The sequence below is a fragment of the Barbus barbus genome, assembly GCF_936440315.1.
Source record: "Barbus barbus genome assembly, chromosome: 1".
NCBI lineage: Eukaryota > Metazoa > Chordata > Actinopteri > Cypriniformes > Cyprinidae > Barbus > Barbus barbus.
In genome coordinates, this window is record NC_136729.1 from 6,812,591 (window position 1) to 6,837,261 (window position 24,671).

The 24,671-nt window shown below is 37.1% G+C and overlaps 1 protein-coding gene across 1 annotated transcript; it reads left to right on the forward strand.

Moving 5' to 3' along the window:
* Positions 1–904: 904 nt before the first annotated feature.
* LOC306869107 (major intrinsically disordered Notch2-binding receptor 1-like) lies at positions 905–23,813 on the forward strand (the record flags this gene model as incomplete). The annotated part of the gene is made up of 3 exons (XM_079415719.1): positions 905–3,151; positions 15,294–15,548; positions 23,616–23,813. The coding sequence occupies 3 exons, from the start codon at positions 905–907 to the stop codon at positions 23,811–23,813; spliced, it is 2,700 nt and encodes an 899-aa protein (XP_079271845.1).
* Between the last annotated feature and the right edge of the window lie 858 nt (positions 23,814–24,671).

Below are 24,671 nucleotides of genomic sequence, written 5' to 3' on the forward strand. Positions count from 1 at the left end.
GTAGTTCAGCTTTTTATATAAGATTTCCATTGCAAATAATTATCTGTTTCCTTTCTTTTATATTCAAGATCGGAGGGACCAAATGCACAGGTAAGAAAAATTACAAATGTGATTTATTTCATATTGTTTCTCCTCGACAGCATTAAGGTCAATGGAGAGCAAATGGAGACTTTTGCTTTAACATTTTTAAAATGTTCTCCTGAGATAATGTCTTCTATAGAGATTCAGAAGAGATCTAAACAATATCTGAAACTGTGCTCATATTTGCTAATGGTACCAAAGTCTGTAGATCTGAATTAATATGAACTTGAATATTTCTCATCAAATTCTTCCAGATCAGCTGTCTGAGCTATTAGTCATATAATGCTTTTTAATCACAAGCACTATAATTAGTATTATTTCAGTAAGTAAACATATGCATAATTTTAGAATCTCTCAGAATTGTTTTAAAGACAGAACGAACTTGAGCTGACATAGACTGTACAAGATTATCCAGCATGATTTGAGCAGCAAAGAGCATCTTGTGCTTTAACTGAAGCATGAAAATCTGATCTTTTGCATAAGGGTGTCACATAATTAATGTCACAAATGTAGAAATAGTGCAGAATCTCAAGTATTTTGTATTCATTTATGCCATAACATTTCTTTGTCTTAATTTTCTTTAAAAAAATCCTAAAAGTTTTGAATACTATAGTCTCAGACTTTTAGATCCCATTGTAAATGTCATTGAAACCCCCATACTGATCAATCAATATTCTGATTATGTCTATGATAGTTACAGTCCTGTATCTTGATATGATTTTTACGGTAGTTTGGCAGATGGCTCACATTTCTTCAGTCACTAATCATTCATCTGTCCCCTGCAGGCTGTCCTTTCCTCACAAAATCAAGAATCAAAACAGCAATGGATGCCATGCCAGAGTATTCCCTCTTCCTTGTGAGGATTTTGGAGGAATTGGATACTAAGTATAGCACCGTTTCATACCAAGACCTTTGCAAGTCCCTGTGTGCCAGGTTTGACTTGGTCCATTTGGCTAAGCTGAGGAGTCTGCTGTTCTACACAGCATGCTTGGATCCAGCTTTCCCTGCAACCTTATTCAAAGACAAGATGAGGTGCTCGGTGGAGGACACACAGTCCAAGAAGCTCATGGTGGCGGCGGACATTGTCACTATGTTTAATCTCATCCAGATGAATGGAGGTATGGCCAAAGACAAGCTTCCAATGGGTCGGAGACCCAAGTTTCACAAGAACCAGTCCTTTGAGTCCTGTCGATCTGATACGGATGTGTATAACTTCAACGATAACGACAGGGGGTACAACCTCATGGACACCAGGGGTCATCACATCTCTCGGAAGTCACCCTGCCCAAAATCTGACTGCAATAACTGCCAGCAGTTTATACCAACCTCAGAATCCAACTTCCTCTTGGGAGTATCCAAGGATCTGAAATGTAGGGCAGCATCGCTGGATAAACTACAGCATCTGCCACAGTACCCCAGCATCAGTCCTCCTCCGTGCGAGATGCAGAGCACTTACTTCCCCATGGACATTGACAGCGAGTCAACAACGGACCAGGAATCTCTCCATGCCAACCCAGGGATTAAGGATGTTTTCATGTCCAGCGGAGAGCCTTTCACCGTGCACTCGTGTGTGCAAAAGCGAAATATCTTCAAAGAGGATTTCCACAACCTTGTTGCCTTTTCACCCCATGTGATCACTAAGGAGTGCAGAGCTAATCCCAAAGCTGGTGGCGAGTACCACCACAGGAGGGAGCTGAGCAAGCCTCCCACTTTCTTCAATCACAGTTTCGAGCTGCCGTACAGCAACCCTTACTTTGAACCCGTCAGCTCACCCATTCAAAACAAATCACGGGTGAAGCATGAGAGCCTGGATGACTTGCAAGCGTCCACTTACTTTGGACCTACAACGGTCTCCGAGTGCGTGAGCAACAGGAGGACTTCGAGCAAGCATAGAAAACAACCAGTCTGGCCTGTCAAGAGCTTGAGTCTCAATACCGAAGAAGGTCCTGACTTTGCGAGGTCCTTTTTAAATGGCAAAGTGGTAAAGGAGAATCACCGTCATAACATCAGCACCATGGAAAACGATCAGCACTTTCCGTGTGCAAAGGATAAGCCCACTGCCTCTCCCTCAGGTTTCCCCAAGAAGTCCAATGGAACCAAAACAAAAGAGATGTCTTCTGTGGCTTGTGGATCCAGTGTTGAGAAAAGAGAGTTTGGGAAAAGGTACAAGGACAAGAGCATCAACTGTCCATCACTTCAGTCGAGCAATGTGGACAATGGCATGAGTGTTGGGACCCAGACGGAACAATCCGAAAGTAAGAAAGCGAAAGATTACTCCAGTCACAACAAATATGGAGAGAGGCCACCCTTAAAACACTCAGATGAAGACTCCGAGATTGTCAGCGACGATATCAGTGACATCTTTCGCTTTCTGGATGACATGAGCGTTTGCGACTCTCTCGGAGTTGTGCAGTCATCGTGCTACAACAGCAACGGCTCACTGTCTCAGGTGATGAAATCAGATGGGGACAGCTCACCTGATCGCAACACTGTCAAGCTGGGCAAAACCGGGATCAAGCTCGACCGCCTCTTCCAGTCACTGGAGAACTCGGATGATGAGCTCAAAGAAAGTGTCTGCAAGCTAGTACTCAGGATTGGCGAGATTGAGAAGAAGCTCGAGTCTCTTTCAGGGGTGCGAGGGGAGATCTCTCAGGTCCTCTCAAAGCTTACTAGACTGGATGAGAAAATTCAAGAACCGGAGGCTAATGGGAAATCAAGTGATAATGGCCTCATGGAACAGATTAAAACCGAGGCGAACCTCTCGCCTCACGTTTTCCAGTGTCACACCACTGGACACAACATGAAGGTGGAAAAAAGTCCAGAATGGTGCTGCTCGGAGGCTGATGGAAGTGAAAGCCTGAGGGTTAAAGCTTTAAAGAAGAGCGCTTTCACACGCAGGTCATCCAGGTCGCTAAACGAGGAGAACAGCGCCACTGAATCCAAAGTGCCCAGCATCACCAACTCACCTCGAGATAGGAGGACTGTTTCTTACTCTGGGCACACAGGGGAAGAAGGGAAAGAAAGAGACCGGCATAGTGAAGGCAAGGACAGACATAGGAAATCCAGAGAGGTAACAAACGTGTATACTGCACTTTTTTTTTTGTCCTTACTGCATGTTGAATTTGCTGTTGTGAGCATTGTACCCCAGGTTCTGCATTGCATTGCTATCACATTGACTGAATCACTAGATTGGTGGATCTCTTTTTAACGACCTATTGGCAAAACAGACTAATTCGATCACAAGAGTCATCGGTCTAAATCCAAAATGGACAGAAATCTTACTTTGTCAACAAACTGACTGAAATGACTTACGCCATGTTGAGCTCAGAACTGATACTACATTGCATGTACTTTTTGAAAGCAAATTGTTATTCTGAAGGTGCTTTGAAAAAGCATTGATTATGCGCAGTGCCTTAAAATGAATTGACTTGAAATGCATACATGTAAAGTTAGTGAGATGTAAATCAGGCTATACCTTGTGGTTATGGTAAAATCAAGACTTGGTGCCCAACGTTGCATCCTGTTGGATTTAGTCTGCACATGAGCTGCTGTGGGATACATTTTAGCAAATCTACCATTATATTCCATTCATTAATTACTAGGGTATAACATTCAGGGCTCTGAACCGGTTCAAGGAACGAAAACGAAAACTGGAAAAGAACAAAATTTTTACTGGAACAGAAACCGGAAACCGGAATCAAATTTTATAGTTCCGAACAGAATCGAAAATTTTAAATGGCCATTAACCGGTTAATAACGTTATTTTATTGTTCCATTTAATATTTGAAATTTGCTGTCAACCAATCAGGAATTCAAGTAGTACAGACTATGCAAATGTGATGCTGACGCATCCAGCGAGTGAAATGCCCGTCCACGCTCAGCTGTGAACTCTAGTCGCAATGGCAATGAATTCTGCTACCATCTGTTTTAATGGGAGGTAGCAAAATCTGACAGGGTAGCACAAATCGTCAGAACACCGGCGTTAGAGTTTATCCGATGACATTGTAAGATGGATTCAACATGCAAAAAGTTACAGTGCTCCGTTGTCCAATCTGCTGCGTTCAGCGTACCGCCTCATTGTGCTGTTATTACCAATGTGAAGGATGATGTTTTAAGTCAATGAAAGTAAAAGCCAATAAATAATATTTTAGTATACGTCGAGAATATGGAAACATTTGGATTCGTACCGAGTGAGAGAGGAAGGCATAAGTTTCACCTTTAATTTGTTTTAGGATTGACGTTTTTATAGCCTTTTATAGCAGCCTGAAGTTTAGAGGATTTGTTGTGGCGAGAAACTAATAACTGTGTTTATAATGTTTGTAAACATTTTTGATTTACCGACATTTTAGCCTACATAATTTCTGAATAATAGCCTAATAAAATGCGATGCGGCTTAGCCTTTGGGGTTTTTTTTTCCTCAATACGCAATTTTATACAAGTAGCGTTTTTTTTTTAACAATTTGCAGCAAACATTTTTAAATATCTTAAAAAAATACTTTAATGTCTTTAAAGCATTAATAGATTTTTTTCTTTTGTTTAGTAGCCTACATTTAGAAATGTAAAAATCTAGATGATGATGCTGTATTGGCTGTGACTAAGCGCAGCGGGTTAAGATACCATCTCTTTCTGTATTTTTTTTTCTTTCTTTCTTTTTCTTTTTGTGCAAAGAAAACACTGTACTTTATTATGATTATTATTATTATAGGCAAAGACTATTTTTAAAATAATGGTATTAACCGTTATTTTTTTCTACTCGACCCGGTTTCGGAACGGTAATAATACAGAGGAACAGAAACGTTAAAATATCGATTTCAGGCCCTGATAACATTTTTAGGCAATAGTCATTATGTTTCAAGAGCTTGGTTGCCATGCAAAGACAAAAATCCAGCACTGACAATCAATGGATTAAACAAACACACTATCGGTAAGGGGTAAACATATTTATGCTAGCGCCCACTCACCTGGTTTTCAGTAAATCAGTCACAGCTACTAGAACAATGTTATGTCACCTACTTGATGTTCATACGCCAGGCTGAGAAGGTTGTCAGATTTCTCCTACACCCTTGCGTGGTTTTGCAATGGTTGACACCCCTAGGTGGTTATGCACAATTACCCTCCATCACTTCCCAAAATACAAGCAGACATGTTGTTTTGGAAGCAGTCTAGCTTTAATATCAGATCTCTAATAATACAGTCATGGTCTCTTATGGTGCAATTATCACACAATTTACCTATTCTACCCTAGCTGTACTTTAGCCCAGAGGGGGGCACAGACTGAGTGCAGGGCACAACAGGGAATATGACAATTGCTGACAATTTTATTTCAATCCCCCCAGAGGAACAGAGATTTCATGGCAAATTGGTCCTGTAAAGTATTTACCAGGTCTCGAGTTAAGGTCTCGAGTTAATATGTTGACACATCTATGGGCTGAAGCTTCAGTGCTCTGCAGCATTGAAAAGGATTCCATGAATACGGCAAGGCAGATGAATGTGTTTCTTTGTACACTGCTTTAAGAAAGTAGGAGGACTCATGGTGTCAAAAAAGCAGGAAATCAGTTTCTGGTGATTTATTTCTGATGACGTTTGCATGGGATGCCACATAAAAGTGAAGTGAAAGAATATCATGACCTAAGTCTTTAGTAGGCAAGCTGGATACAGTTGTCTCTCTATGGGTAATGGAGAGCGGGTTTCCATCCCTGATTACATGCAGGAGGAAAACAGGAACAAGACCATGCTTTTACAGGGTTATCAGTGATGAGTTATGTTAAATGTTATGTTATGGTTCTATTTTGTGCTATTTATGTTATGTTTTACGTAATGTTATTTTGCATGTTATGTTATGGTTCTATTTTTTTCTGTTTTATTTATTTCCTCTGCTATTTAATTTGTTATATCATGTTAAGGTTCTATCTTGTTCTGATCTGTGCTGTTTATTCTGTTCTGTTATGGTTTTATCTTGTTCTTTTTATTTGTTTGTGTTTGGTTACTTACTGCTTACTATGTAAGTACTGGTGTATGTACCTATTAGTTAATGTACAGAATAAGTTATACGGTGCTCAAGTTGGGGGTATAAACATGGACCAAGGTACTTATTGAGTAATTGATGGTAGATGGTACATAGTAAGTGTATGGAAATATGACTGTAAAATAAAGTGCTCCATTTTACATAAACATTACCCAGGAATTACCAATACTTCAAACTTTGTAAGCACTGTTGTGGAGGGCAATTTAATATTAACACACACTTGTTTAAGTACTACGCATTTACCACGTGTATACCAAGGACCGTATGTGCCTTGTTTGTTACCACATAATAGCAAATTTTTCCATAGGTGCTACATATTTACCATGTACATATCTTTAGTATGTACAGTAATGTCTTATTATTTACCATATACGGATACTGTAAGAACATGCCTGTTTGTACCTACTTGTCCGTAAGTACTACATATTTACCATGTATATACAAACCCGATTCCAAAAAAGTTGGGATACTGTACAAATTGGAATAAAAACAGAATGCAATGATGTGGTAGTTTCAAATGTCAATATTTTATTCAGAATACAACATAGATGACATATCAAATGTTTAAACTGAGAAAATGTATCATTTTAAGGGAAAAATAAGTTTATTTTAAATTTCATGGCATCAACACATCTCAAAAAAGTTGGGACAAGGCCATGTTTACCACTGTGTGGCATCCCCTCTTCTTTTATAACAGTCTGCAAACGTCTGGGGACTGAGGAGACAAGTTGCTCAAGTTTAGGAATAGGAATGTTGTCCCATTCTTGTCTAATACAGGCTTCTAGTTGCTCAACTGTCTTAGGTCTTCTTTGTTGCATCTTCCTCTTTATGATGCGCCAAATGTTTTCTATGGGTGAAATATCTGGACTGCAGGCTGGCCATTTCAGTACCTGGATCCTCCTCCTACGCAGCCATGATGTTGTAATTGATGCAGTATGTGGTCTGGCATTGTCATGTTGGAAAACGTTGTCTCTTTCCCTGAAAGAGACAACGTCTGGATGGGAGCATATGTTGTTCTAGAACTTGGATATACCTTTCAGCATTGATGGTGCCTTTCCAGATGTGTAAGCTGCCCATGCCACACGCACTCATGCAACCCCATACCATCAGAGATGCAGGCTTCTGAACTGAGCGCTGATAACAACTTGGGTTATCCTTGTCCTCTTTAGTCCGGATGACATGGCGTCCCTATTTTCCAAAAAGAACTTCAAATTTTGATTCGTCTGACCACAGAACAGTTTTCCACTTTGCCACAGTCCATTTTAAATAAGCCTTGGCCCAGAGAAAACGCCTGCGCTTCTGGATCATGTTTATATATGGCTTCTTTTTTGACCTATAGAGTTTCAAAAAATCCACAAGCACGGTGGATTGTGTTCACCGACAATGTTTTCTGGAAGTATTCCTGAGCCCATGTTGTGATTTCCATTACAGTAGCATTCCTGTGTAAGGCTCGTCTATTGGTCCAATGGAGGTTCCCAATAATACGAGGAAGGTTTCTCTGCGTATTGCTTGTCTTTCCTTTTAGCAACACAACAAGATTAAATGCAATATATTTCTTTCACATGTAATAACTCGTTGTTTCATCTGACTCCATAAATGAAAAGGTTTTAATGATATCTGTGCATCATTAAAGTGAACGAATATTTGATTGTTCTGTTAAACTCTGATTATACTTTACCCGCTTAGATCAGGAAACTATATCGCTTCGAGTTCCTCACCAGGTCTCCGGCACAATTTTGTCAGTTCCAATGACCCAAAACAGAGGTATTTGGCTAAATATCTGAGATTTGCCGTATTCCCACGTGCACAATCGAAGATATGTAATACTTAGCCCCCTTGGATGCCCCTCAGGAACTTAATTCAATCGTTTACTTTAGTAGAGTCTTCCTTTGACCACCATTTAAGAACATTAGTCGATCAACTTTACCTTTCTTCAAAATGGCTTTGTCTGGCCAAGCTCGTGGCTTTTCCCACGTAAACTTATGTAAAGTAACATTAAATTAGAACAGAGGTCATCGACGCATTCAGATCTAGGCTGATCAAACAGCATCTGCTGATTCTAGACAGAAACTTACTCGTCTCCTCATCCAAGCACACGTGAATTTAGGTATTGGGTATTAGTCGTCACTAATCCCTGACGCAAACTTGTGGAAATATACGAATCCGACAATCTACTTGGGAAAACAAATCTCAGAGTCGGTCAGAATACAATCAAACGTTTACAATTTATTGATCAGGTAATGAAGCAATAATTCAAAATCCAATTCATAAGAATAAAATCATCAGTTGAACATGTCATAACAACAATTCAGAAATAGAGGAATTTGTAGAAATTATTACCTGTCAACAAAACTACACACAGCATTTGTGTGGGAAGTCAGCTTACAGACTCCCCGAACGTTTTTGCACCTTTTCCTTATATACCCAGCTAATTCAATATTCTTACCAAATGGTGGCGTCTGTCTTTATAATTACAATTTGGTTCCCTGTTGAGGGATTCACACCGTGAGATCAGAATTTGTACTTGAAAGGGTTCTTGTTTTACATACAGGAGGTATAGTCTGAATGGGGGATCTGGGGGAGCAAAACACCTTTTTAAGAGACACATGACTTTTCTCATATTTTATAACTTCTTTTAGCTTTTCATTATGGTTGGGAGAATGAGACCATTTTACCAGGCGCACAGGGACACTTTAAATGATATCAAACATGTATAGTTACTTCTTGTGCATACATAACATTGCATAGGTTTTTAGTGTATTTTAGGTGAGGAGGAGGAGGGGGGGTGAAGGGGAAATAGTGTGTGTGAAGTGTGAGCTGCACTGTGTGCTGCATCTCTGAAGTTCCTTTTACATCTGCAGGAGATAGTTCAAGTGTTAATTTTCAGGAGGGCCTTTTGTTTCGTCGAGGGGTTGATCAGACATATTGGCACCAGCCTTACACCTGTATGTGATGCAGTGCCGTCTAAGGGCCCGAAGATCACGGGCATCCAGTATAGTTTTCCGGCCTTGACCCTTACGCACAGAGATTGTTACAGATTCTCTGAATCTTTGGATGATATTATGCACTGTAGATGATGATAACTTCAAACTCTTTGCAATTTTTCTCTGAGAAACTCCTTTCTGATATTGCTCCACTATTTTTCGCCGCAGCATTGGGGGAATTGGTGATCCTCTTGCCATCTTGACTTCTGAGAGACACTGCTACTCTGAGAGGCTCTTTTTATACCCAATCATGTTGCCAATTGACCTAATAAGTTGCAAATTGGTCCTCCAGCTGTTCCTTATATGTACATTTAACTTTTCCGGCCTCTTATTGCTACCTGTCCCAACTTTTTTGGAATGTGTAGCTCTCATGAAATCCAAAATGAGCCAATATTTGGCATGACATTTCAAAATGTCTCACTTTCAACATTTGATATGTTATCTATATTCTATTGTGAATAAAATATAAGTTTATGAGATTTGTAAAGTATTGCATTCCTTTTTTATTCGTAATTTGTACAGTGTCCTAACTTTTTTGGAATCGGGTTTGTACATTAGTAAGTACAGTAAAGTATCTAATTAGTTCCCATGTACGGGCACTACCTGTAAGTGACCGTTCTTACCCACACTTGTCTGTATGTACAAACTAATTACCATGCATGTACGACTGTTAAGTACAGCTGTGTTTCTTATTTGTTACCATGTACATATACCTCAGGTAAGTGCCTTGTGTTACCACTCATTTGCCTGTAGGTGCAAGATATTTACCATGTATGTACCAGGGAAGTACACGTACTGTAAAATAAAGTGCTACCGCTATCTGTCTGTCTGACCAATAGCAGAAGAGAACTGCAAATACATTTCTTGACATTTGTGAGGTAGAAGCTTTTTTTTTATTCTATTTTAAATTTTTTTACTTTTTGTCTTCATCTTTCATTTAAAAGCATTGCTTTCATGTTTTTGAAATCAGCGCTGTCAATGGGATTCGAAGCAAACAGCTCTTCTGCCACACATCTGTTCAGCTGTGAATGTTTTGGTAAATGTTTTTCTGGGTTAATGTGAGTCTTACTGTATGCATCCTGTCACTCTCTTTGATTTTCTTTCTGTCTGTATCACCCTGCATCTAATTCACATGAAGTTGTTACACCAGCCTTTTAGCACAACTTCATGTGAGAGTGCAGCCAGTGAAGCCAGAAGATATGAGAGAACTGTAATTTCCAGACAGGCACTTAGCACAACATCCGTTCCTTCTCACAAAGTGCCCTTGATAAAGGGCAACATAAACCTTTTTTTTCTTTAAGCCCAAACAAAAGTGCCAGCTAGCCAAGCGATACGCTCATGCCAGTAGTGGTCAAGCTAAATGCACACTTTAAATATTTGGCTGGTGGAGTATAAACAAGCAGTGCTTTTAGTCGCTTCATTGAAGGCTATCTTCAATGAGGTTTTAATTAAGATTGAAGTGAAGTGAAGTGAAGTGACATTCAGCCAAGTATGGTGACCCATACTCGGAATTCGTACTCTGCATTTAACCCATCCAACGTGCACACACACAGCAGTGAACACACACACACCGTGAACATACACCCGGAGCAGTGGGCAGCCATTTATGCTGCGGCGCCCGGGGAGCAGTTGGGGGTTCGGTGCCTTGCTCAAGGGCACCTCAGTCGTGGTATTGAGGGTGGAGAGAGAGCTGGACATTCACTCCCCCCACCTACAATCCCTGCCGGCCCGAGACTCGAACCCGCAACCTTTAGATTACGAGTCCGGCTCTCTAACCATTAGGCCACGACTTCCCGTGTGTGTGCCCATTCAAATTAAAACTGTGTTGGACAAAGTATGTACTGAAGAGAGGTGCTCTGAATAGGCTGATGGGTTTAGATGACAAAATTAAGGACTATATATTTGCAATTGTGAAGGGGTTTCCTGTGCTAATCTCACTGGCACAACAGGTTGTTGTGGTTGAATGCCAATATTTTGATAATTGGTTGCCTAAAGTTTTCTGATTGTTTAAGCACACTGTATTTTAGCATTATCTGTATACTGTTACAGTATTATTTGTTAATCATTTTGAATCAGCTTTTGTTCATGAATTTTAGTTTTCATTTTTAATTTTAGTTTAAGTTTTAGTAGCTTTATGTGCATTCGTTATGTTTAGTATACTTTGTTTTTTAATATTTATATTTAGCTTTAATTAATTTTTCAGTATATTTTAAAATTATTTTTATACTATTATAGTATTTATTATTTTTTTAATTAAATTTTGTTCTTTATTTTTAGTTAAAATATTTTTTTTTGTTCAGTTTAGTAATTTTGTGCTATTTTATGTTTAATACTTTGTTTTGAAAAAAAATGTTTTAATTTATTTTCCAGTTTTAGTACATTAACAACTTAGTTTATTTATGAATATTTTGAATTGTCTTTTGATTTGATAGTTTTAGTTTTCTTTTTAATTTTAGTTTTAGTAATTTTATGCACTTATGTTTTTTGCTTTTTGGTTATTTATTTTTTATTTAGCTTTCTATTTATTTTAAATATAGTACTTACAACTTCAATTAATTAATTTTAGCATTGTTATATACCATTATAATATTTATTATAGTAATTTTGTTATGTGCTTTTGTTTATTAGCTTTATTTTTAGTTTCCATTTTAGTAATTTTAGTACTTCAGATTAAACTTGATTTAAAATCATCACATTTACATTACATTTACGCATTTAGCAGATGCTTTTATCCAAAGCGACTTACATTGCATTCAAGTTACAGTTTCTACATTTTATCAGCTCTTCATCAGCGCATATTGCCTTTGCATAAACAGCTACATGTCAGTGCTTCAAAGTTTACATCGTTTCAAACGACTACTAATTATGAGCACTTGTAATAATGATTCTAGCAACAACACTAATGATATTGTGGCTCAGTGAGATTACACTTAATGAATTTACAACAGCAATAAAGAGTTTTAATTTACTGCAATGCCACAATACATTGATGTATAACTTGTAATGTGTTGGTTATGTTACAGTGTGTAGGAATAAATACAGAATGCTTGTGGTTAGATAATTAAATTTGAGTCTTGAGTGAGTCACAGTCGTCTGTATGACATTGAGTCTAACCTGCAGCACATATTATATCAATGCAGCTTTTTTCCGGTGAGGAATAACCTATACCTCGTATAAATATCAGAAAGACAATATTTTTCCTTCTCTCAGTTGGCCCTCCCTCATTTGCATCTGTGGTTGTTTGATTAGTCTTTCCCTGCTGGAAAACAGGAGGTGGATCAACATTACACTCTTCGGCTCGCAGTCCTGTGGCTTTTTTTAATATTCACCTCAGACAGAACAACACCTTACCTTAAATTGTAACCGAGAGGGAGAGAACAAGAAGAACGTGGGTGGGTTTTTGTAGAAGAGATACAAACTGTACAGAGGCAGAGAGACAAAAATGACATTGCAGAGCATGAATACTGCAATTATATTAAAATTATTTAGATAATATAGTCCCTAACTGGTGGGTTACAGCCAGAAAATAGGCCCCAGTCTGTCCTGATGTTAGAGAAAACATTTTCCTTATCTTTTCCAGGCAAACCCTGTGGGATTTTGGCACAAAATCACCTGCAGGTAATTGTATATTTCAGTGTTTGGTCTAAGGGCATTTTTGGGTATGTCCACTGTGAAGCCTGGGACCTGATATAAATTATATAGATGCATATGCTGTATGGTGAACGCAATATGCTTATTGACTTTTTTTTGCTGAAGGTGGTGAAACTACAAAATGCCTCAAAACATTAAGCAAGGTTTATAATAATTGGCTAGACTTCAAACTCACATCTCATTGACTGAACAGAACTAAAGAAAAGTGTTAATTTGTAAACGTGTTCTTGTAAAGAAAGTCTCAAAATAGTCCCAAATCCACACAAAAAATGCCATTGCAGATTTGTGGTTGCAAAAATATCAACTTTATGAATGCAAATTAGCATTGCATTTGTGAAACATATTTTGTAAATATAATAATTTTAGCTTCTAAAAATGTCAACAATCCACTTTTTAATCATAAGATCATGGTGCAGGTTGACAATGACTTCTTGAAATGATAGCAGTGTCATTAGAACGTTTTTTTGTTTTGTTTTTTTAATTTATGGGATAGTTAATTTAGAAAGGGATATCTGTTAATAACAGTATTTCTGTTTTATATGGTGCCTATTTACTAATACAACAAATGGAAACAAGCTAAAAATATCATCCTTATGAAAAAAAATACAAAGTTACTAAATTATGTTTAGAAAAATGCATAAACATGGTACAAGCTGCATCAGCTGCTTATTATTAAAGTTATTTTTTACACACTAATGGCGCTCGTTTTGTAGAATGACCCAGTTCATGATAATCAAATGTTTCAGGTTGTATAAGCTGCAGCACTCCGGTGTCCCTCCGGACAGGAATAAGCTCCTGACTCAGATATTATTCTTTATAATAGTCTAAGGTCTGAGACAAACACACATCTCCTGCTCCACAAACAAGACAGCTTGCGCCGTATATATGCATCGTTACTAGTTAGATTCATGCAGCGCCAGCATGCTTTTTGCTGATACTTATAGCTGATGCGGTGTGTTTGCATCGGCCCCTGGTGTTCCCCTGGTGTTCGGCTTCTCGTTTTTGTCCTACAAGTCAAATAACTCTGAATTGCTGAAGTAAAGGAGGTGTCTGCCTTGTGCAAAAGTTGACATAATGATGTTAGGGGGTTTTAGGTGACTGCCAGCCCAACTAACAAAAAATATAGTCTGAAAATGTTTTGCTAATATTATCATTAAGGTTTTTAAAATGTTACTTCTGAATGTTCAAAACATTCTGTTTTATGTTTTTTTTTTTTTTTTTTACTCTTGTGAACGTTAAGTGAACATTATTTTGCAATCATCATGGTGACGTTACTTTTGAATGTTCCCTGAATGTTTTGAAAAAAGTAATAACATTTAAAAAACGGTAGATGAATGTACAACTGAAGTACTGCAGAAAAAAAACCTTCTTTTGTTTTTGTGCTATTGTCTTGAGAGCATTAAAGACCGACCAGCTGCTATAGGAGTTCAAATAAGTTGTTAACATGTAATGCAGTAGGTGCCGCTCTCAAGTCTCTACAATATTAGTCTTCTTCAAAATAAGACTGTATTTTTTATTTTTTTTACTTTGGGGAAAACTGTACAATTGAGAAGTGCTTTATGCTATTGTTCACAGTTGTGGTATCATACGTATATGACTTATAGTTTAATTCATGTTGGTCGCACAAACATTTGCAGTTCATGTTATAGTAGTTTTGAAACATTTGGGGTCAGAAAGATATATTTTTTAAGAGATTAATACTTTTATTCAGCAAGGATGCATTAAATTGATTAAATGTGACAGTAAGACTTTAAACAAAAGCTTCCTCATGTTACAAAAGATTTCTATTTCAAATAAATGCTCTTCTTTTAAACTTTTTGTTTATCAAAGTATCCTGATAAAAGGGGTTTCCACAAAATAATGAAGTATCACAACTGTTTTCAACATTGATAATAATACATTTTCTTGAGCAGCAAATCAGCATTTTAGAATGATTTATGAGGGATCATGTGACTCTGAAGACTGAAGCAATGATGCTGAAAATTCAGCTTTACATCACAGGAATAAATTAATATTTAAAACATTCAGATAAATGAATATGAAATATGAAAATTCTTTCACAAAGATCCAACCAGTATTGTATCGATCAGAGTTTAATACTTAAAGGGACAGTTTACCAAAAATGAAAATTCTGTCATCATTTACTCGTGTTGTTCAAAATCTCTATGAGTTTCTTTCTTCTACTGAACACAAAGAAGATATTTGATGGTCCATAGTATGAAAAAATGTTTAGTACCATCAACAACAAATTCTCATTTTTGGAACTATCCCTTTAAGGTTTGTTAAAAAATAATAGTGTTGCTTGACATGAATGTGGATGAAAGTAGTTTTGATTAGTACAGATTCACCAGCTTTTTTGTTACGTCTGCATTACAGAGGATCGTTTGGAAATGTTTCATTTGCTCACGAGGTGTGACAAAGGGTTAAAACCCCCCTTTTTGTTTTGTCTTCAGTATCATCAGTCTTAAAATGCATCTAACGTTCTCCTCAGATCAGCAGAACAGATACGAGGCTTCCTCCTCGGTGACCTTCCTCCCGTTTCTCCCCTACAGACAGATCGTCAGTATGACGCCCACCAGGCCCACCGCTCCTCAAAGCCGCCCAAGGACTCTTACCTGGTGGAGCAGGTATTCAGCCCACACCACTTCCCTCCTGCCGTCAAGTCTCACGTGAAGGGCAGCCCTCTCTACACAGACCTGCGGCTGACCGGCCTCGTCGACGGCAAGCGCTCCCAGCCCTCCTGGACCATTGAAGAGTACAAACGCAACTCAGGAGACAAGAACAAGCTCAGCGCTCTGGACCTGCAGGTGAGAGGCCACCTCTCTGTGATTGCAACCTTGCCAATCTTGTCCATTTTCTCAGTTCTTTGAGGCTTTGCTGTGTGTGGGATTAGCTCCAAAAGCTGAGGCGCATGGGAATGACAGCTTCGATTTTCTTTCAATCAGTGCTTCTCTGCCACATGCTGGCGGTGTGGCTGAAGGTCATCGGTGCAGTAGGTGACCTTGTGTGCTGTGAAATATTAATGATCCTTATTAAAATCACTCACTGTACACAGTCATTGACTGCGGGTCCAGTGCAATTACTGCGGAAGTATTTCTGAGTGAAACGCCATGTTTTATGAGAATAAATGTAGTATGCAATATGATTGCGTTTTGAATTTAATTAATTATTTTAGTGAGTCACTTGATCCAGTTTGATTGATTTGTTTAAAATTTAGAATTGAATCAATCTGAGAGGTCCTTGAGTCAACGACTCAGTGACTTATTTAACTGAGAAACATTTAATATGGAAATGAGGTCATTCGTTTATGTAGGTGATTTTGAGACATTTTGAAAAGCATGTCGTAAAGTCGTAAAGTCGTGACGTATTGTCAAGTATGGTGACCCATACTCGAAATTGGTGCTCTGTGTTTAACCCATCCAAGTGCACACACACAGCAGTGAGTAGTGAACAAATGCACACACACACACACACACACACACACACACCGTGAACACACACCCGGAGCAGTGGGCAGCCATGCTGCAGCGCCCGGGGAGCAGTTGGGGGTTCGGTGCCTTGCTCAAGGGCACCTCAGTCGTGGTATTGAGGGTGGAGAGAGCGCTGGACATTCACTCCCCCACCTACAATCCCTGCCGGCCGGGGACTCGAACCCGCAACCTTTCGGTTACGAGTCCGACTCTCTAACCATTAGGCCACGACTTCCCCAATAGTAATTTTTAAGTTTTAATTAGTACAGATTCGTCATTTTGTTGCATGGAAAGGAAAACGTTTCACTGACCTTGATTTCTCATGAGGAGCGAGAGAAAGTTAAAACGCTCCTTTGTGTCAAGTCAAGTCAAGTCACCTTTACTTATATAGCGCTTTTTACAATGCAAATTGTGTCAAAGCACTGCACAATATCAAAAAAAAAAAGGAAAATAAAGTGTCAATAAGTTTGAATAGTGTCTTTGCAATAAGGTCGGCGATATCGCTGGAAATGAAGCGTCCCCAACTAAGCAAGCCAGAGGCGACAGCGGCAAGGAACCAAAACTCCCATCGGTGACAGAATGGAGAAAAAATCTTGGGAGAAACCAGGCTCAGTCGGGGGGCCAATTCTCCTCTGGCCAAACAAACCAGCAGTTCAGTTCCAAACTGCAGCAAGTCAGATTGAATGGGCTCAGCTGGTTCCAGTGGTCTTTTCCGATGGCTGTCTAAGTGGCGGGGTCCTCAATGGGGATCTGTCTCTGGCGTTCATCCAGGTGTTTGGTGTTTGTGTCTATTGTGTTCAATCTTAAAACATCCTATACTGTTTACATACAAATTAATTTCTGAAATCTGACGTATTTCTGAGTGAAACTGGATGTTCAATGAGAAAAACTGTAGGCCAGGATTTGATTGCATTGTCCAAAAAAAAATAAAAAAAATTCATTTAATCAGTAGAATAATTGAGTTGTTCATTAACTGGATTGAATGAGTTCTTGAGTCAATAACTGACTGATTCATTTAACATAGAGCCGTTTAATATGGAAATTTGTTTATGACAAAAATGTTTTTGATTATATTTATCATATAGGTGAATAATACAGATTAAATTATATATAACCTGTAAATGTGTTCTTAAGAGCTGATGCACCAAAAATTACAAGAAATTGCAGTAAAAATCCTTATTAAAAATTATATACAGTAATTTGGATGTACATATGGCTTTAGTGCAATATTTTAAAGATAGACATGTAAATCACTGATGTGAAAGAATCACTGAATTGTTTATGCATTAACCCTAAGATTAAACGATTTGCTCAAAATTGGATTTAATCAGTCTGAGAGTTAATTTAATTAAGAATGGTTAAATATGGAAATAAGATAATTTATTACAGCTTTTTGCAAACATTTATTTTATTTTAAGAAAAAATGTTTTAGGTGAGTAACTGAAATTAAATTATGCATAAAATATAATTGCAAATTGTATGTTTTTATGAACTGATTCATGACAAAAACATGATATATAGGAATTCCGGTGTACATATGGCTTTACTGGAAAATTTTAGTGAAATTTTGTAATATGAATCACTACAAAAATCAATGAATTGTTTTCTGAAAAATTCATTCAGACACAAGACTCACTAACTCATTTAACTGAGTATCATTTACAGCTTTTTACAAATGTATTTTATTCTATTAACCTTTTTAGGCATATAATTTAAATTATTTTAGTATTGTTTAATGTAAATGCAAATTAGTTGAAGTTATGATTCATTATTAGCCTACTGCTACACCAAAATGAACTGTGGCATAAGCAGTTGCAATAAGCATTCTCATTAATAAAACTTAATCAAAAAGAACAAACAATATAACCACATAGGAGCGTTTTAGTGAGTATGAGAGAGGCACGTACGCCATGATGAGACCTAAAAGAATCACTGAATTGTTTTCTGAACCAATCTGTTGACACGAACAAAGGATTCACAGAAATGAATCTGAAGTCTTTATATAAAGGTGAAAAGTTGGTGCTTTAATTGGTGTAAACAAGAAGAAGTTGTTGAAAGTTGTAAAATGTATGTAGGATTTTGATCCTTTGTGTTTCGATAAAAGATTGCAAAGGAACATGCATTAAAGTAAAAAGGGTCCTTTTGTATTCACATTGGCTTTAAAACCATCCGTTGTGCGCTTGTTGTAGATGAAGGCTTAAAGTTGTCTGTTTCAGATGATGTTCATCTGTCTTCACTATCTCCAGACATAATTGCATGCTATTGATAGAGGACAACTAAATAGACTTTAGTGTAGGAGACAGCACTCAGCAAGCTTCTTTCATTCAATAGCATAATCTATGGAGTATTTTATTGACAAAAGCAAGTGATGGCTTTAAAACTAGCTGTTCTTGTACTGAACATAGTAAAAAAAAGTAAGATGGAACAGGAAAAGAAATCGCTGGCCTCTTTGGTGGCTGGTGCAATTTTAAAATGTGCCCTACATCTTTGCATCAAATCTGTGTTACATGTTCACCCCAGTGCATGGAAATATGGCTCGAAGCAGGGGAGCATCTCTCATTTTGCCCATTTGCAAGGGCTGTAGGTTTTCTGAAGGCCTGCTTACCCAACCATAGCATGAGAGGAGCAGAGAAAAGGCAGAAAATGTCAAAAATACAGAACGCAGACAGCTTGAGCAATGCCACGTACCAGTGATTCTTAGTGACCCAGCACAGCGTTTTCGAACCTTGAACAACAAGATGAGGCTGACAAAGCATAGAGTTTTTGGATTTATGCAGCAAGGATGCAATTGTACAAAAACTATAATATTTGTATTTGCATAAAATTTTAGCCTGCCACATATTGGATATTGTTGCAAGCATTAAAAACACTAGCATTAAAAATTTAATTAAATCAATATCTTAATTAAATCAGTTTATTTAGGTGTTTAATTAATAAATGTATTAATATTAGTATTCAAATAAAATGGAAATTAATAAATAACAATACTTGAATTATTTTTTACTATAAAATAAAATGTAAATTAATAAAAAAACAATACTTGAATTATTTTTTACTATTTTCTAATTAATAAATTATATTATTAAAATTAAATTTGCATACATGCAAATTGGAAAGGCTTAAATAATAAAAAAAATACATTTAATATGAACTATTTATTTATGTGATTAATGTATTTAATAAGGTTACTATTAAAATAAATGTAAATTTATAAATAACATTAATATTACAGTTTTAATTATTTATTATTTATTGTATACATGCAAATGTGAATTAATGAATCTAATACTAATATTATTTATTTATTTCATATATTTAATAATATCAATATTAAAATAAAAACACAATTAAAACAGTAATATAACAGATATTTATTTATTTTTAAGTACCACAGATCTTCTTTGTGTTCTGTTTGATTGACTTCTGAGTTGTGTGGGAAGCCTGACACTACAAAAAAGACTGACAAGTGTGTGTTCACAAGTACAGGTCAATTAAAAAACAGTGCGGACTGAACACAAGAACACATCCTGTGTGAACGGCCCATTAGATGGCTTTGTAAAAGTTCTGTTGCCATAGCAATTACAGAGAGGGAGATTTATAAGGTAATTAATCCCAGGTCTCTCGCTGGAGAGTTCGGTGCTGTTGAGAATTTATCTCTAAATAGGCATTATTTGCAACATAACATTAGTGTTTATTCCCTGGAACTTTACAAGCCAGCTCTTTTAGGGTTTAATTAGTCTCTAGATCACTGATCATGCTGTAAGAAAGTAGACAATGGTAATGTAATAAATGATTAATATTAAATGATAGCTTTAATGGTGATCTTTATAATGTCATTTTGTTTGAATAAGGCTTGTTAATTGTGCAGATTCTTTTTCTGGCTATGATGAATTAAAGATGGATGTAGATGAGCTTGTTTCTTCATCAAAAAAGATTTGTAGAACCAATGGATGCTCTGCAGTGAATGGGTGCCGTCAGAATCCAAACAGCTGATAAAACATCACAATGATCCATAAATAATCCACACCACTCCAGTCCATCAGTTAATGTGTTGTGAAGCAAAAAGCAACGTGTTTATAACAAACAAATACATCAAGACGTTTTTAACTGTCACTTTTGGCAGTAAAATGTCAGCAAATTTTCATTTTTGTGTGAAATTATGTAGTTGACAATAAGACACAACCAACAAACTTGGTCACTTCTACAACTAGTGATTGCTGTTTTCCTTCTTCATGAAATTATGGAGTTTTTTTCCACAAGAAAATCGGATTATCTTTCTTGCTCACTGCTGGTATTGATGTAAGATTACTCTGAGCTTATTGGAGACAGCGATGGTTAATACCTTCAGTGTGCATTAAGTTATACAATGCTCAGTTTAGCGGAGGAAAGTGTCATGGGTGACGGCATCCTGCTGCCAGTTAGCACTGAAATTAATGCATCTGATATTCAGAACCAATCCACATGTGACAAATGACGAAATTTAACACACTTTGGCTGTAAAGGTGCCTGGAGGATGGTTATTAGAGGCATGGAAAATGGCAGCAGAGTGGTGCAGATGCAAAATGTGCTCTTGACATTAAATGGACCATAAAGTGGGCATCTTATAATGACATATGTGACCATGGACCACAAAACCAGTCTTAAGTTGCAAGGGTATATTTGTAACAATAGCCTAAAATACATTGCATGTGTCAGAATTATTAATTTTTCTTTTATGCCAAAAAATCATTAGGATATTAAGTAAAGATCATGTCCCATGAAGATATTTTGTAAATTTCCTACTGTAAATATATCAAAACTTTTTTGTTGTTGTTTAGTAATATGCATTGCTAAGAACTTCATTTGGACAATTTTCGATTTGGATGATTTTCTGAGTATTTAGATTTATTTTGCACCCTCAGATTCCAGATTTTCAAATAGTTGTATCTCGGCCAAATATTGTCCTATCATAACAAACCATACATCAGTGGAAAGCTTATTTATTCAGCTTATTGGTTCGATATCTCAATTTCGAAAAAAAGTGACCCTTATGGCTGGTTTTGTTGTCCAGGGTCACAAATTGCTTAGACAAATCATTCAGTCCCAGTTTAAGTTTGTCTTTCCTTCATTTATTTATTTGTTTATTTAATAACAAATCAATAAACAACATTAATATTACAGGTATTTATTTATATGTTTGTTTATTTTGAAATTTTTGGATGAGCAATTTTAGACAGCTAAATTGTTATAATTTGAGTTTGAGGCGTGGTAGTGCTGCTAACTTTTTCTGATAGCATAGCTGGAAATGTGTCTGTCGATTGCTGAAATGAATGTAAATGTCCATGTTCTTTAATTGTAGGCCTGTAGCAAGCTTTCAGAGTACTCTGTCATTTTCATTGGATATTTTTGAGTGACTTCTGGCTCGTTAGCTTTGACTCTGCTCGCTTTACATTAAAGTTGTTCTAATTATAAGCTAGAATCCCATAGCCCCTGTGTAAGGACACAATTAAAGCGTAAACATTTCTGTGAGCTTACCCTCTCCTGTGGAGACATTGATTTTTCTTGAATTTCCTGCTAAAACGAGCGGTTCACTTGAAAGTGCTGCTGATATCTGTTGTGCTGAAATGAACAGCTTCATTGATGTTTACAGTCAATCGCACTTTCGCTTAACCTTGAACATCCATGGAACCTTTCAAATGAAGAAAAGGTTCTTTATAGTCGAAAAAGGTTCTTTAGATTTTTAAATGTTCTTCAAAATAGGTATTTTAGGAAGGAAGGTTTGGGGAACCAAAACTGGTTCTTCTATGGCATCACTGCAAAAACACCCTTTTGGAACCTTTATTTTTAAGAGTATTCCTTCATTCTATTTATGATTCTGTTATTCTATCTATCATTTAATAATTCTATCTCTCTTTTCGTAGTTCTTTCTATGCTTCTGTCTTTCTATCATTTGTACTATCTATTGTTTCTTTTGATCTATCATCTGTTTATTTTATCAGTCATTTGTTCCATCATTCTGTCAATCTAAAGAGCAAAACTCTATCTATCATTCATTTGTCCGTTCTCTCATTCATTCCATCTATCATCTGTTCTGACATTCGTTCTATCTAATGGCCTATTGTTCTATATTTTGTACGTATGCTTGTTCTATCATTTGTTCTATCTGTTGTTCTTATTATCTGTTCTTTCTATTGTTTGTTCTGTCTATCATTCAATCTGTTTTTGGAACATCCATTTGGTCTGTCTGTCTATCATTAGTTCTATTTATCATTCTTTCGTTTGTTCTATCATTCTGTCATATTATTTAATCTATCATTCTGTCATTCTAGCATCCTGTCATTCCATCTGTCTGTTTCTCTGCTCTATAAACCATGAAACTTCAAATTTTATTTTACAGTAATATGACCAGTTATACGGGGCAGTTCTAGGATTTCATCTTCTGGGGGGCTTGGCCCTTAGAGAGACCATTAGCTACAACGATACAAATGACCTAAATAAACTGTATTTTACTGTGCTTATAGCTAGTTAAGAACATTGAGTCATTCTCTGTTTTTCTTTTGTTGCTTGACTAACATTTATTAGCGTAATATAAGAAATGCATGGACGACACACTTCCAATATTTTCTTAACTGTTTGTTTATTTAAGACGTAACCAACTGTGTTTACTTGGATACTCGTCAAGACAGCCATTGTGGCATAATATAGTGTGTATTTGCTCAAGATGAGGCAAAAGTGAACTCATTTTTTAACCTGATCTCATGAAAGTGCATTTCAATGGCATGATTTTCAGTTTTTCCTCTTACAAATAAGGGGGGCTGAAGTGTCTAGAATCGCCCCTGCAGTTATACTTCCTAAGAATCAAATTTTATTTGCAGTTCCGCATCCTGTTTACTACCTCAACTCAACTCTAAATGCCATACAACTCTGACAGCAACTTACAAGAGCAACTACATAACACGCCAAAAACTAATCAAAACCACTCAGCAACCGTACAGCAACATGCTGGCAGCCGCCCAAAACACCCAAGCATCCTGATGGTGACTACTCCACAGACAATCCCCACTCGTGCTTTCTTCAGAAAATGTTGTTCTGTCCCCTTCAGCTGCTCTGGCTATTTTTGTCTGACTGTTTCCATCTTCCCTGCTGTCATACCTGAACATCTCTCTCTCTCATCCTGAACCGAGTGTCGTATCATGCGTTCCTCTTTCTCACCGGCTCACCATGTATTCAATTAAAATGGCAATTTGATGAAAAATTCCATCTCGACGGAATGTGTTGCTTCAGTAGTCTGTCTGCAGTTAGTGAGGCGACTGGACGAGGGCTCCATTCATCTTCCACAGCCTTCATTTCACAGCACAATCACGGTCCGCTCTGCACAGACGCCTTTCTTAACAGGACCTCTCACCTTTTTCTGTTCCCCTGCAGGTCCAGGAGTCGCTCAACCCCAACAATCTGGAGTACTGGATGGAGGACATCTACACGCCGGGCTACGATTCGCTGCTCAAGCGCAAGGAGGCGGAGTTTCGCAGAGCTAAGGCGTGTAAAATCGGTGCATTGATTGCTGCGGCCGCCTGCACTGTGATACTGGTCATCGTAGTGCCCATTTGCACCATGAAGTCTTGAGGTTTCTATTTTTTTCTGTCAGATGGTGTTCGTTTCACTCGGACAAACATGGGACTTCATTTGAGGAGGTCTGTAATTAGGTCTGATTTCAGCCACCGGCCTTAGACTTTCCTGGAATGTCAATCAAAATATATCACAACAAAGAGTTAAGGATTGCAATTTGATGTGTCTTTTTTATTTACCATTGTCAATATTTATAACTCGACTAAATTATTTGTTATGTAGTAGATGGCCTTGGAGATGCACCCTTGTTTTATAGTCCGGAATATAATGTACTGATATGTTTTATGTCTGTTTCTTTTTCTGGTATTGCAATAGAAACTAAAGGGAAAGCTTTATGTTTAAGCGCATTATATTTTTTACTTTACAATGATTACGAGAATTTTAACGAGAGTTATTTTTCGATGAATACGCCGACAGAATATTTTAAAGATGAGTTGGATTTATCTTTGGAAATCACTGGAATGTTTGGGCCTGTGCAATGCCTTTTTATAAGGAATAGGATATATTCAGATAGCGTAAATATAGTTTGTGCGTTCAATAAGAACTTAAAGGAATAGTTCGGACAAAAATGAAAAGTCTGTCATTGTTTGGTCACCCGCATCTCATATCAAAATTTGTGTGCTTTTCCATGGATTTTTTGTGCTTTTAATGACCTTTTACAAAAAAAATAAAAAATAAAAAAACACCATAAAAGTAGTCTATATAATTTGTGTGCCAAGTTAAACATTTAAAATATTCAACTGGTAACAAAAAACCTGGGACTGCCGATTTTAGGTACAATTTACAAGGGGAAATGCATATTTATAATGCAATTTAGAGCGAAAAAAGTTCAAAGCCTTTTAAAATTCTTCAAAA